General features: G+C 44.0%; 1 protein-coding gene across 1 annotated transcript; it reads right to left on the reverse strand.

Annotated features, from left to right (window-relative positions):
• Positions 1–11,275: 11,275 nt before the first annotated feature.
• On the reverse strand, positions 11,276–13,491 carry LOC116261002 (cytochrome P450 78A3-like). The gene is made up of 2 exons (XM_031639570.2): positions 12,194–13,491; positions 11,276–12,093 (listed from the first exon to the last, which is right to left on the reverse strand). Exons 1-2 carry the CDS (start codon positions 13,172–13,174, stop codon positions 11,476–11,478), a joined length of 1,599 nt encoding a protein of 532 aa, XP_031495430.1. The 5' UTR covers positions 13,175–13,491; the 3' UTR covers positions 11,276–11,475.
• Positions 13,492–14,572: the final 1,081 nt, after the last annotated feature.

Here is a 14,572-nt window from a genome sequence, read left to right on the forward strand (position 1 = left end):
TTCTTTGGTGACTCGAAAGAACAGATTATTGAGCTGAGCGGTGCCTGTACACTGGCTAAGAGTAAATGTCAAAATGAACAGTGTGTTGATCATGCATACGCCACTTTCAAGTTCCTGTCATTGTTAAAGATAAATCGATAACTCTTAACACAAATTCTCCAAAAGAGAGAGAGAGAGAGAGAGAGAGAGAGAAGCTTTCTCTCAGTGAGATTGAGGGAGAGATTTCAACATTACTAAAACATACTCCCAACCGAAAGTGAGCACAAAACACAGCTCAAGCATACAATGAAAACCATCTAGAGCCACAGCGCATAAACACACACACACGAGCTCTCAAACCCCTGTAACACCCAAATCTTGTTCTGTAGGTTTATCTGTTTGAATTCTTTAGTAACCAACTTGGAGTACATTCATTTTGTTCAGGGATATTCAAGACTTTTCCGTTGGTGTGGCAAGTCTCTTCAGAAGCTATTTCGGGTGAGAATTCTAACAAATTGCGGAGAATATTGGCATTACCTTTTTGGTGGCGTATCTGAGTAATGCGGTAATGACTAAGAAATAGATCTGCCTCCGCAGCGAAACTTCATCAAACCCATCCTGATGTGCTTTATGCTTTAGAAATTGTTTCAAAAGGGTGATCAATTCTGCCTATTATGGAATCGTACTTTCTGTTTCCGATATGTTGGCTGGCTTCTTATCGCCAAATTACATCTACTAGTGAAATTCCCCTTTGGCAAGAAAATAAAAGGTCATCACCAGGCTGAGTGTTGATTGCAGCTTTACTAAAGAAGGTTGTTCATCGCCCACAGTACCCTGGACAAGGATACCTTCCACTAATGTTTGAAGCCATACTATTGTCTGACCATAATTGTTACCCGATAATGTGCAGAAGAGAAAGGGAGAGAGAGTATACCGAACTTTCAAGTTATCGCCATCTTGTCCACAGCTCGCCTATATTCGGATGTGCCGTAGCTTATGATTTCAGAAAAAAGCAGAGAACTTGCCAGGCAACCTCTCTCTCTCTCTCTCTCTCTCCCGACTCTTCTATATTCTAACGAAACCGTCTTGTAAGCATTAACTATATGATACTTCAGCAACTAAGGGGAAGGGCACCATATTCGTTCTCTAGGAATGGGGATTTGCACAAAAATTAAAATTCGGGTAGCAAAGTTATCAACCGTGTTCGTCATTCTCATGCAGTCATTATCAGTATTCTCTGGCAACGGCCGGTTTTCCTATTGAAGAACTATCCCATGTGATAATGTATCAATATTTCTGGTGGCTTTTAAGATTTTTTAGGACACTGGTTAGATAAGAAGCAGTTAGACAACTGTATCATCCTTATAGAAATGGTCAGATAATATTCTCTAATATAACTTTTTATCAGTATAAACAAGCCAACAGGCTTCATTAGAAACCAAAAGGAGTGGATCTACATCTCTACAATTAAACAAATCCCTTTATTTCTTCATAATCTCCACAATTATTTACTACCAGTTTGCCTCCTCCAAATTTCTGGGAGCAGTTGTGCGTGCAATATCTCATGCGTCCTTATGTAATACGCATTTTTGGTAGTTTGAGGATACCCTGTCCACATGAGCCTTTTGCTTTTTTTTTATTTTCTCATCACAGGGGTAATCTCATGCTTAATTTCGGTAAAAAAAGAAAAAAATTACCTTGACAGTGTATTCAAAAGCTTTTCTGGACATAGAAATCTTTTTCAATATTCCGAAAAGTACGGAAAAGTATCCTGTGACAGCACCGGCCGACACAAGAATTATGTCCACGGAATCACTGCTGAGTTTTCTAATTATTAATTGAAATTGCTTGATTCGGTGACTGACAAGTTCCGACTGTTTGCTGTTCCAGAATTATTGCTTAGACATTTCATATCAGCATACAGTGTTTTGGCCTAAAATTTCACCTGTTCCACATTTCAGCGGTTAGCAAATTGCTCCATGGAGCTAAGGTCCATGTAAAAAAGTCTATTGAAAAAATAAATGAATTTATGAGGGACTTTTCATTGGCATGTTTCCCGAACCTATCAACAATGTAACTAATTTAAAGCTTGGATTTCATTATAATAATCAGTAGTAGTACTGCAATGTACTCGTCGGAAGATTATCTGTCATGTCAAAAATGCGGTCTGTAGTTTCAGCCTCTATTTTCTTCATCTTGAATAAGGTAGCAGCAAGAAGCATATTCCCCATCTTCTGCACTATGTTCTATTGCCGTTGCGCCATAATATGCGCGTCGTTCAGTAGCATTTTCCCCTCCCACAGGCTGGTATGTTGGGAACATTTACACGATTCTTTTCCCTACAGGCAACAATGAAAGGATTCTTATGTACAACATATAGTATAATTAATTTTCTAAGCGAGAGTTTAAGAAATTTTATGCACCAATAGATCCCCGCGCTCCTGTTAATTATTCCGCATTTTCATTTGATCAACGATTTGTTTATCTAAATATGCTGATGCCTTATTAAATATTTCTGTCTTCACCTCCCTTTTCAACGTCTGTCAGTCGAAGCCCGAAGGTCACCTCGTTTCCACCGCAACGTGGCTAGCGACGGAGAAGGCCGAGCTTCGGATTCTTCACCTTCTTCAGCTTGAATTCTTTGTGTTAGCCGCCCCACTCAAAGTGTTGCAGAATCTTGAGAAGCAAGTGTTTTGTGCTAAATCTTGTGATCTGGTAGGTTGGTCGGATGTAAATTTCGTTGTGATTCGGATAATTTAAATACACATCGACAATCAGACTCTGGCAAATTCAGCACAGCCAACAGGATCAAAATTTCGGAAGGCTTCAGATCCCTATAATCTGGTTGCCACGTACTTTTGGAACAACTGCACCTTAATTCCTTTATATATTCATAAAAGATTTCACTTTTTCCTCTAATCTTTATCCACAGTGCGTGAAGCCAAAAGATGGCAATGGGGTAGGCCACAATAACTAATTGAAGTGTATGAGGACAGATATCAGATATGCGTGTGGTTTCGCGTTTCATTTCTAGATTCGTAAAAAGAAGTAATCTTGCATAGATTCTAATGTTTGGCAAATTTTCTGTTTCTGGTTGCCGAGCACGTCAAGATCGGAAAGCAAGCGGGGGAAAGCAGTTCAGTCTATGGGCCCTGCTGTTTTTGTAGGATATGGGGAGCTCTTGTCTCTCTGTTGTTGTACTCTCTGTTGCTTTGAATAAAGAATCTCATTGAACATCTCCCTTTAACGCAGACGCCACAAAACAAAAATAAGATCGGTGGCCAGAAAGTTTGCCTTCCTTTTCGCACAAGTGGGAAAGCATAGAGGGAGGGGGAGAGAGGGAAGGTTCGAGTCTCACAACTTGAGACCCCTGACCGCCGCATCCATGAAATCAGCGAGCCAAGAAAAAGCCACCCACGATCTTACGCCTTAATGTTGTAAATACCAATTTCTATCTTTTAGGAGAAACCTTTAGGCTGCCTCGGATATGAAATTCAAGGCTGACCTCTAATAAGCTTTTGCAAACCCTTTGCTGAAGTGAACGGTGGATTTTGCAATTAGACACTTGAGATCCATATTATATTATAAAAACTATGGATAGATGTATAGTTCAAGGAGTCGTCCGACCAGAGATCTACAGACTACAGTTTAAGACCACGTGGATCTATGGTACCTCAGATGAGATCTCAAATCCAAGGCTAAAGGATGATGTGTAATTAACTCCCATTATATTTTTTTAAAAATTGTTTTCTAAATTTAATTAATAAACAAATTAACTTATTTAACACAACAAAAGCTTATTTTCGTACCAGCCGGCATTTTGCTGGTTTGAAGCCGATACTTTGTACATGTACCAGTTCGCCGCTGGGCCAACTTTCATAATATTTCTAGGGATACAAATGTGTGGTGTTGGGACACAAAATCAGGTCAAGTGCAAAATGCCAGAACAAGTGGAAATCAACAATATAAAATGAACAAAACTCTTAAACCAAGTTATTAATTTTAATTATGACCCAATGTTCCACCCAAGCAAAGCTCGCCTGGCGTGCTGCATCCTGATCTGGTGTCAACTGCAGGCTTAGTGAAGGCGCTGGGTTTGGGACCAATCTTGGATGAAGTCAAGCTGGTGAATGGTGATCCTTCATGGCAACCTTCTCATTCCTTTACCATGGCCTCCCACAAAAGTGCAATTCTTACCCTAGTTTGGCAAAAGCACATAAAAAAAACCTCATCATGAAAAACCAGAACATATGCATCCGTCACTTCAACTGTATTTTTTCCAAAAAAGCAATCTGCAGTTTTCATGAGAAAAAAAAAGTTGTATGCTCTTGAATAGCGTAATCGTTCATTCAGGATCTAGTGATTTGCTTATTTTATATAATTTGGAAAAGGCATATTCTATTTACTTGGGCAAGGGATTTATTTTCTTGTCATTCATTTTTGCTTGAGAAAAAAAAAAACAAAACGAGACAGGAAGACTGGAAGGGAAAGATATCCGAAGAGGCCTAAGCCCCTCTCTCCTTCTTTCTGCCCCAAGCTCTGCCCTTTTTTCTGCCCCCAAGCGCTAGTGATGCTACTGATGCCTTGGGACTTGAGTATGAAATAGTATACTTGTTCGTTATAATAATGTAACGTATCCATTTTTTTTACAACTAAAAAGGGGTAGCACTATGGAACTGATGATGATGAAACTTTCACTCACCATGACAATTAACATAACTACGCTCAGACAAGAAAAAGATCAGGTGCAAGAAAGCGAATGAGTTTTGATTCGGTCGGCAAAGCATGAGTTGGTAAATGCCAAGGAAGATCGTATCAAGCGATCAAGCCGATGCTTGAGTTGATTGCAGGATGTAATGGTGGCTCCATCGATCGATTGGTCATTTTCCGAACTGTTCGTCTTGTTTCTTGGGGGAAAAGAAAAGCAGCTTTCTGTCATGGTCTACATAATGCTTGGAATATCTGCAATTTGCTTAAATAGATTTCTTCGGTTCGCTTTCCTAACTGACAAATCTCGAAGGATCCAATTGCAGGTGGCTTTCATGACTTATGTTTCTGAATTGTCGGCCTCAGTAAATGGCTTGGCCGGGGGGACCAAATGAAGAGGATCAGATCAAGGTTGGTGCTGGATTTATACAGATGCGTTTGATATATGCATATGCTTTGCTTTTATTAAAGTTTGGCCGAGCCGAATTGCATGTTAAAGAATATCAAGTGAAAATTAAACAAAAGAGATCGATTTGAAAGAGAAAATAAGATCAGGAAGGACATTAAATGGAGAGAAACAATGTTAATGTGAATATGAGCGTGTAATGTAGCTGCTACCGGGATCGAATCGAAACCAGAAGGTCGGGAAATGTTCTCTCCTGAAAATCGGCTGGTATGGGGCCTGTCTTGCATCGGATGATACGGCTTCTGGTGTTGTTGGCAGCACTTATCCTGGTGATTAATGAAAACAGAGGTACAGCCCCATGCTTAAATGCATTGAAGAACACAAATCTTCGCCATCATCGCTTCCTGTAAACACGGTTTCATGCATGTTCCTTGCGCTTCAAAACGCTCTTCTTACTAAAACATGTACCAACCCCCTGCTTTTAATCCTCCAGTGCATGTTCTACATGGACTCACTCAAAGGTCTGTTCACAAAAGGCCTGATTTCCCCTGTTACTAACTTTTGAAATGAGCTCCCCATCGAGCCATTGCCTGTCCACAGGTGCCATAAGAAGTTGCTTCTCCCAATTCCTACAGCGCGTCCATTCTGCATGCCTTGTAACGCTTAATATTCTTCAATATTGCTCTTCAGCTTCAATGTTTACCACCGTATATAATTTCGTATCCATTGAGCAAAGGCCATCTTCAACAAGGTCCGAGTATCTGACCGCAGAGTTGCAGTTTCACCGTGTGACCTAAATGGGAACCAGTTTCTTACCGGAAAAGCTTTCAACGGAGGACGGGGCAAACTTTTTAACCACCACGAGGAGACAAATGAACGGAAGTGGTATACATCGCATGCATTATTGTCCTAGGTTCGCGACAAGTCTCTCTCTCACTACCCTGCAATAAGAAACGTGACATATGATTGACAACAAGACCAAAACAAGCAAATCCAACTATTTAGATTCTTCAACAAAGGTCTTCCTCAGCCACGTGCTGTGATGGCCCGGTCCAATCAATTAGGGCCACTCCCCTACAATGCAACCAAATTTATGTGTTCTCATTTCAATGACTGCGGTCGAGTTAATTTAGTTTCAAGCTTTTATCGAATAACAGCTTAAGCAAATGATGCAAAGGTGGAACTTTGCTGTTTATGTGTAGATTGTTCATGGCTTGTTACTTTTAATTCCTGCTTTTTTGTATTCTCTTATTGGTGTTAAGCTGATTACTGCTAAATTACAACAAGAAATACGTATCTCACCCTTGACCTCCTTGGACTTGACTGCCTTAAGCTACCCATCTAATCAGGTGTACATACCTTTTATATATTAGGCCATCCTGAAATTCGTTGATCCTACGATATGAGCACCCCCACTAGCATCCACAATCTCCCACGTTTTATTCTCGCCAAGGGCTCTCATTTTTTCTTGCATAGCAAGAACCCATTTCTTATCCGCCTGAGCCTCAGGAATAATCTTGGAATAATCGAACTAAAAAGAGTGGATATGAAGCATTTCTAGTTTCTACTAAACTTCAAATAAGACACAAAGTTACTAATATGGTGCATAATACATGACCTGGTCCCTTTTTTCATGGCAATAGAAAGTTCTTCAACATAAAAGTCACTTATGACATCTTGGTCGTGTTCCTCACACACTGGACTTTGGCTCATCCAGGATTGAGATTAGTGTCTTCATTCTTTTCAACTTCAATAGAGGCCAATTTGATTTATTATTATTATTATTATTATTTAGGTACATCAAAAGGTAATGCATGGTCGACATATAAGACGCCCAACCAAGATATGGACAACTTGGCCCGCCTATTTTGTAGCCATAAGAGCGACTGAATGAGGATAGGGCTCTTCTTTTTTTCTTTTTTTCTTTTTTTTCTTTAAGCAATTAATTGGCCTTGGGGTATCGGCCAAATTTGCAAAGACCTCATGCATTAAAATTGTGCTTCCTTCAAAAGATCGTTTCGTCTCATTGGCTGGGGGGGGAGGATGCCAAGAGGAAGGATATATATAACACCAGTTATTACCGGCTTTGTTTCTTGAAAACAACGAGACGTAGCAACCATACAAATTAGCAAAAAAGATGAAAAGGAAGAGGATGAGCTAAAGCAACTCGAGAACAAAGGACTTCAATTTGTTTCTGTTATCTCCTCTCCTTATCGTGGCAAAGAAAGTGGTCTTAGGGCGTCAACTTGGTTTTAACATCTTCGCCTCTCTCCATCACAGCCCACTTCACAGCACTCAACCGGATGGAGCCCATATAGGGCAGATCTAAGGCCTTTCTCTCTCCCTCTCTTTCCTGAGAGATGCTGCAGCCTGTTTGATCTTAGCCCTCAAATTGGTGAAGGGTCGGTATCAGGAACTTTATGAGAATGGCTCTACGAACATCTTCCAGTCGTTCTTAGTGGCCCCCGTGTTGTTTCCATCACCACGATCGATTGCACGCGCCAACGCACTCAAGGATAACTACCAAAGGGTTATCGATCGAGCAACGTCGAGGTGGCCAGATGGCCTCTTGGGTCATCGAAATTTCAAACAAGAAATTACGGCTTTCAATGGCATTTTATGAGAGAGGGAGCGACCTTAGGCAGGCTGACTTGTTGATGGTGATTTCTGGTGAAATGTTTGGTGTTTTTGAGTCGCCAAACTCTATGAAATGAGGTTAAAGAAATCGAGTTAGCGGAGAAAATTCCATGATGAATCTAAAATATGACACGCTGCTAGAAAGCTCCTCCTAATTATTCATATATCCGAAAGGAATCCAATGGGATTATATTTTCAGCAACCACAGCATGAGAAGTTCGAAGCAATGGTAAGATGAAAGGAAGAGAGAGATTGACTTGGATTAATGGGGTCCCTGAATTGTTCAGAGGGCCGCCGGTGATGAACGATCGAAATTATCTATATCATCATGAGCACTGGCGACGAGGAATGTAGCGCAGGGGGTAGAGGGGAAGGTGGGAGGTGTCCTGCATGCACATACGAAGGGGGAGTGATTTTATGCGTTGTGTGTTGTGCATGCATGGATGAATTTGTGTACCTATGTTGAGGCCATGGTTCGGATGTTGGAGCATTTCTGTTCGTGATTCAGCAGAACATATCCTAATCTTAAGCGCTTGATGGTTGGAGGTGAGAAAATGGGCAGCTTCTTACGAAGTTGGACAACTTTCCTACTGGGGCAATCCGGGGGCCAAGAACTGTATTTCCCTTCCTGTAGTCTGAGGGTGGAGAAAATTGTTTATGTTGTCAGCGTAATGTACGTCTTAGATTATGCAGGTCACCGTTATCACCGACTCAAGCATGCCATAAGCCGAATTTAGCTTTCTGCTCAAGGAAAATCCCTTTTAACCGAATTTTGTGGAGATGGGACTTGGAAAAGAGTTATAAAAAATCAAAGAATAGGAACGGGGCAAAAATCAGATATAAGCAAGAACGATCGGGGACGATAACCAATGAACCAACCAGTGCAAGTGCAAGGGGAGCCCGGGTTTAGTTATGAGGCTGATGATACATGTACTTGCGATAAAGCGATAAAAAAAAAAGGCCATTTGCTTTTTTGGTTGAGCTCTCACCTTATCGTTTTCTTCTTTTACCTTTCTGCTCTCTTAAATGAGAAAAAGGTCGTGATTTCCAAGTAGGAATAAAATGTGAAAAGGAAAAAGAGTATCCTGCATGTATGGACTTCAAGAGTGTTGGCCAAGTGGGCCGTGGTCCATCGAATTCCAGAGACGCCGGTCAATCGCTGGGAACTGAAACTACAGGTGGTGCAGTGGGGCCACGACCGGCAAAAAGATGACAAAAGTCTAGTGCCATTTCAAGATCCGGTCGGATATCGGTCCACCCCACGACAGATACGTGAAAGATGCTGACAACGTCAACCTCCAGTATCTTCTAGCCCAGGTGCGCTATAGTTTCTTCCTTTCAATGCAAGCAGTGTAGTACTATCATTATACAGCTACAGGCTTCTCCTTCTCAAATCTGAGATTGTTGTTGTGGTGATGGAGCTTCTCCCAACCCTTGCTATAGCCATCATGCTCCAGACACCGACCCCTTCCACTCCCATCCGTCAACTTCCTCCGTTGCCCCCGCCCACATGCGTTTAGTCGCTTTCAATGCCGATCCCGACAATTTAGAGCCATTGGTCTTCCCTCCATGCTGATAGACATGGCATCCTCATCATCCTAGCTTCCTCTATTATTATCGCACAACTAAGGAGGGGCCGGTCAAGTTCTAACCAGGCCTGGTTGGGACGAACCATTTGGAACCCACTCGATGCTTACTAAGCAGAACCGAGCTCCATGCGTCCGGGTTCAGAGATGTTTATGAACTCGATCAGACCGCACATAGCAAGGTGTAAAGCAGCCCATGTGCATCGACATCCCGCAGTCAGAATCGCCAGCTCCGAGTTCCATCTGAAAAAAAGCAAGGTTGATAGAAGAGTAAGAACTGTAGAAACTTGATAGTGATTTTGAGAATCAGAGGACTTGGGGCTGTTGCGGAGAAGACGACGATGGAGAAGGCCAAGGTGGTCCTTGTCCTCAGCCTGAAGACGAAAAAGACGAATCCTACTCGTAAGGTGGAAATTGTAAACAAAAAAAAAAAAAGGGAGTGAAATTCGGGTAGCTTAACTGGATTTTATCCGTCCAAAATTTGCAGGCCGCAAGTTTTTCAAGCTCCGTCATAGTAAGAAGAGGAGCCTAGTCTAATTTGCTATTGTTTAAGGGTAATTAAAATTTAAACTAAAAAGGAAGGAATCGACATTAAACATGTCCATTAAAAGCACCTGGAAGACCTGAATTTCACATCTTTCGACGGACAATCCAACGTGTTATGGTTTGAGGAAACTTTTTTTTTTTAAAAAAATTAATTTTACGCAAAAGTAAGAGTTGTATAAAAAATGTAAGAAAGCAAAAACTTAGATTTGAAACTACGAAGACAAAGTAGCCCCCCATGAACAGAAATTTGTCAAACGCGATGTAAGGCTTAAGGTGGAGCCGAGTCAATGTTGGGGAGGAGAAGTTCAGATCGCTTAATAAGTGCAATAAATAAGGACGCCGGCAGCACAGCACGTCTGCGAGGGTCGCCATCCACTCCGCCGAAAAAGGACCGCCACCGATACATGCTTGGAATGGTGATGTCCGGCGAGCGAACACATCGGCACCCACCCTGTCGATTGTGGTGACGAGACCCCTCCACCACACCACACCGACGGGTGGACTTCAGCAGTTTTGCCTTTTGGCTTTTTAGCGTGGTAAAGGTGGTGAGGGAGAGATCAAGAAAAAAAAAAGTTGAAATTTTTTTTATAAAGTAATATGTTTATTATAGACTTTTTGAATTTTCCTATAACCCTTCTATAAATTTTTAAAATGTTTTGTTTAACTTAAATAAAGATATTTTGATCATTGCACATTTCTTACATATTTTGGAGCGTGCATCTCACCATTTTTTATGTATATATATATTCTCTATTTTGTTTGAAATAAAGAGAGGGGGCTTAACCTGAGGGAGACTTTACCTATAGGAGTGAACCCGAGCCAAATCGAACTTAAGTTTAATCTGGACAATTACAAGTTGCACTCAAGCTCGACTCGATTAAAGCTCGACAAACTCGTTTAAATAGAATTGATATTCATTGTTGTCTTTTGAGCTCGAACTCGACTCGATTAAAGCTCGACAAATTCGTTTGAATAGAATTGATATTTGTCTATATTGAACTCGAGCTCAACAAATTCATAAACTCGTTTGAATATATCGACTCGATTAAGGCTCGAGCTTGACTCGACAATTACGTGCTGAACTCAAACTCAACTCAATTATTTATGAACTCGAGCTCAGCACTCGTTAAGCAAATGACTAGGCTCCACCTCATTCATAAGGTGAGCTTCAACGAGTCGATGTCGACTCTTTGTTTACTCGTATTTACCCGAACACCCCACTTGATGGATACCCACGTTGAGACGCTTACACAAGCGAGCGAGAGGAAACCGAGAGAGCGAGAGGTGCGTTTCTTCCCCTCGGACGCACGGTTTGTAGACAAAAAGGAAGTAATGTTTCAGATGAACAAGGGTTTGTATTCATTATATCAATATATATATAGTCATTGAGTGCCATACTTTAGGGAAATAGCAATCAAATTCATCCGAATATGTACAATGGGCGAGAGAGAGACGACCAAACATACATTTTTTTTTCCTTTTTCATGTTCATCCACCGCAACGATGACAAAAGGGCTCACATCATGGAAGAGGGACGACGAAAAGTGCAAGACAAACAAAACAAATATAGAAAACAACTGTACAAATTCACAACCCAAAGGATGAGCCGGAAAGCTATGGCCGGCGGCGGAGCAAGTTGACGGTGAGAGGCGACGCCATCTCGCAGGAAAGCCTCAACCGTTCGGACAGGTCGACCGGGGCGGGTCCTGCAGGCATCCACACGAATTCGTGGAGCAGAGAGGCCACCCACAGGTAGATGGTGGCAAGGCCCAGCGTCTTCCCAGGGCAGCTCCTCCTGCCCGACCCGAAGGGCGCCAGGCGGAGGTCGGAGCCCAGGACGCTGAACTCCGGATCCGGCCCCGACTGCAGGAACCGCTCGGGTGAGAACTCGAGCGGGTCGGGCCAGATGCTCGGGTCCCGTCCGATGGCCCACATGTTCACCATGGCAGTGGTCCCGGTCGGCACGTGCCACCCATCCACGACGGCGTCCTCCGTCGCTAGACGGGCCCACGAGAGGAGGGGACCCGGCGGGTGCAGCCTCAGCGTCTCCTTCACCACCGCTTTTACGTAGGTGAGGCCGGCGAGGTCTGAGTCTGCCACAGGGCGCGCCCTCCCCACCACGTCGTCCAACTCTTCCTGCACCTTCCCCTGCACCTCCGGGTGCATAACCATCCGCGCCAGCACCCACTCGATCAGCACCACCACCGTGTCTGTTCCCCGGAAAATCATTTCCTGACACGCAGAAATGGAATCACGCGGGGGACAAATTTGAAAAAGGGAAAAACTCGCTTAGCGCGAAGATTTCATTCAAAGAGACCGAAGCAAAAGATACCCAAAGGACGGCGATCATATCATAGTCGGATAGGAAGTTGAAACTGCCGCGAAAGGAGAGCAGCACGTCGAGGAAATTCGTCCTCGTCTCGTCGGAAATGGAAACAGAGCGGTGCTCGTCGATGATCTTCCCCACGAAGCGTTTCACTCGAGGGATGAGGTGGGAGCAGCGGCGTCGAATCCTCTGCAGGTCCAGCAGACCGAGGAAGGGGAGGTGGTCCGACAGGTTGAGGACGCCGAGTATGTCGTAGCCCTCCTGAACCAACTCGGTCAGCTCCACCACCTCCGTGTTCGTCTCATCCAGCCCGTAGTCCTTCCCGAAGATGCAGCCCATCATGTGGTCGAGCGACGCTATTCTGAGGACGTTCCGCACCTGCACACCCGGCCCGGAGATGGCAAAGCGAGCGGACATCCGGGCGGCAATCTCAACGCGATGATGCTCGGAGGCGGCGATCTGGCGAGGGCAGAACATGTGGGTGGCGGCCACTCGTCGGAGGCTTTTCCAGTAGGCGCCGTACGGTGCGAACCCGATGGCTCGATCGAACATGAGAGCGTACGCCGACTCCTTGACTGGACGGTCGGCGAAGGCCGAGCCTTGCAGGATTTCCCGCGCGACGTCCGGGTTGCACGTCACGACGGCTCGTGTGGTCCCCACGCTGAAGGCCATTAGTCGAGTAGCGTGGAGACTGGCGGCGGCAGCGGCGAGCTTCCGATGGGCCAGGCCGCTCATGAGGCTCACGCTCCCGACGACGGGCCACCCTCTAGGGCCGGGTACGGCATTATCGTAACTCATCCCCCTGGGTCTCCCCATCCAGTACCTCCCCCAGGCAGGGCCGCCCTGGTAAGACCAAGGAAGGAAGACGCCGAAGATAAGGGCGAGGAGGGTGCAGAGCAGAAGGACACCCGCATTCTCCAGTGGAGTAAGGCGGGAATCTGGACGCAGGGCGAAGAACCACCACCAGTGCTGAACAAGAGTCGCCATTGCAAACCGCTGCTCTGCTCTGTTGTGTGTGTGTATGCCAAACTTGACAAGCCACCAACTGCCCCAATCGACCTTTTATAGCGTTCGCATAGGTGAGCTTGGGGCCCGAGCTGCTAGGACAATGACGCAATGGTAGTGGCTTCTAAAGCAAACGGCTGTACCAGATGCTCGGTGGTCGAGCAGAGCATCATATGTCTAGAACTTGGAAATCGGTCTTCTTCATATACAACTTGCAGAGGGCCGTGACGGCACGTGGTCCCTCTCAGACATTCCCCTCACCGAATCTTGGTCGTGAAGCACACGGACTGAGAGGCATAAGAAAGGAACCGGGGGGAGGGACAAGAGGATTACATCAGTCTTGGATCGATCGGCGGTATATACCTCGATTTGCCGGGCGGGCCTCTCGAAGAAGCGAAAGTTGAAATCAGGAAAATGCCCTCCCATTGTTTGATGTATAGGCCCTCCTTCCATTCGATCACGATCAAGCCTCATTTGGACATCAAAACTCGAAAAATGTCCTACTTTAAAATATATAACCGGTCATGGTATGGAAACGTGAAGGAAGTGAAGTTGAAGGCCCTGAATCTTCAAACCTTCTTTATATTCTGCTATTTTCGAAACTTTTTATGAGGTTTTGTTATAAAACATGGTCGAAAATTCTCTTCGTAACTTTACTTGTCATCTGTCCATTTAAAGAGTGCCTCTTGCAAACGTCTTCTATGATCGGGCCTTCTAAAGCTCAGCTAAATTCTCTTACTTACCATCTGTTTAAGGTTGAAAAGTTATACAGTATAAATAGTATAACGAAACTAGTCGACTCGAGAGGACTGCTTTAGCCAGACTTGGCCACACGATCAAAACAGAGGGTGGAAGCATTGGTGTTTTTTCTAATTAAACGACACTTTCCTTGTACAGTTGCACCACTATGGGCAGAGTGACGTGTACATTGCCTTCTAGCCCTTGCTAAGGCAGGAAACCAGTCGCCAATTCCTCTAATACAAGGTCGCGGACAACCACTTTCTTTCTTATTTATTTAGCAATCCCATAGTTTTAGGTTGTCCCTCCCATAGGAATATATCCGAATTCTATCCGCTATCGTCCCGTATGCATTGTTGCCCGAAGTTTGGCTGAAGCCAACAGACTTTCTTTAAAATATTTGAACAGCGTTCCCACAAGTTTAGACTTTAGCGGTTGATTTTTCTGGCTTCATTCTGTGGATTAACTTAAGACAACAAATACTAAAGAAAACCAACTAATTTGCTTAACCTACTTTAATTTGAGCGTCAACCCCACTTAGCTTAGCTGGTTCCATGCATAACATTACAAATTTATGAATATTCGTGGATGGTTAGGGTTGAGTTTGTGAAGGACGAGCCAGAGGCCTGCCAGAACTAGAAT

This window comes from Nymphaea colorata, chromosome 9 (assembly GCF_008831285.2).
Source record: "Nymphaea colorata isolate Beijing-Zhang1983 chromosome 9, ASM883128v2, whole genome shotgun sequence".
NCBI classification, from domain to species: domain Eukaryota; kingdom Viridiplantae; phylum Streptophyta; class Magnoliopsida; order Nymphaeales; family Nymphaeaceae; genus Nymphaea; species Nymphaea colorata.